The 482-nt window shown below is 64.1% G+C and overlaps 1 protein-coding gene across 1 annotated transcript in view; it reads right to left on the minus strand.

The window, feature by feature from the left end:
- KCNQ4 (potassium voltage-gated channel, KQT-like subfamily, member 4) overlaps positions 1–482 on the minus strand; it is a gene marked incomplete at its 5' end in the record, with an annotated part of 7,235 nt that overhangs the window by 6,138 nt on the left and 615 nt on the right. Inside the window, 2 exons of the mRNA XM_010143556.1 lie at positions 209–304; positions 404–481. Coding sequence (XP_010141858.1) covers positions 209–304; positions 404–481 — 174 coding nt within the window. The remainder of the gene's footprint in view (positions 1–208; positions 305–403; position 482) is intronic.

The following is a 482-nucleotide window of genomic DNA, read 5'->3' on the forward strand; positions in this document are numbered from 1 at the left end:
GCACAGGAGCAAGAGCCCGTGGTCATCAGGATCAGCCCCTGAGGGGTTGGGAGGTGACACCCCCCTGGGTCGAATCCAGCCCCAGAGGAGCCAGCTGTGGGGTCAGGCATTTGGGTGCTGCTGCAGCAGGCAGGGACAGGCAGAGCAGATGGCATGGGGACAGCATCCCTGGGAAGAGATGGGGCAGGACATGCCAGCCCTGTGCTACCTGGATCAGGTTGGCTGCTGGAGTCCGTCTCTTCTCAAAGTGCTTCTGCCGATGCTGCTCCTGCACTTTGAGGGCAAAGCCGGAGCCCAGGATCCCCTGGGGACAGGAGGGGATGGGGTCTGTGTGATTTGGCCCCTTTCTCCCCAATTTCTGTGGGGCAGGAGGCACAGGGACTCTCTCCCTGGTCCTACTCACGGCAGGCAGCGCGAAGAAGGAGATGCCGAGCAGGGCGAAGCCGGCTGCCAGCATCCGTCCCCGCCACGGCTGCGGGGTC

This window comes from Buceros rhinoceros, unplaced genomic scaffold (genome assembly GCF_000710305.1).
Source record: "Buceros rhinoceros silvestris isolate BGI_N320 unplaced genomic scaffold, ASM71030v1 scaffold37210, whole genome shotgun sequence".
Taxonomy (NCBI): Eukaryota; Metazoa; Chordata; class Aves; order Bucerotiformes; family Bucerotidae; genus Buceros; species Buceros rhinoceros.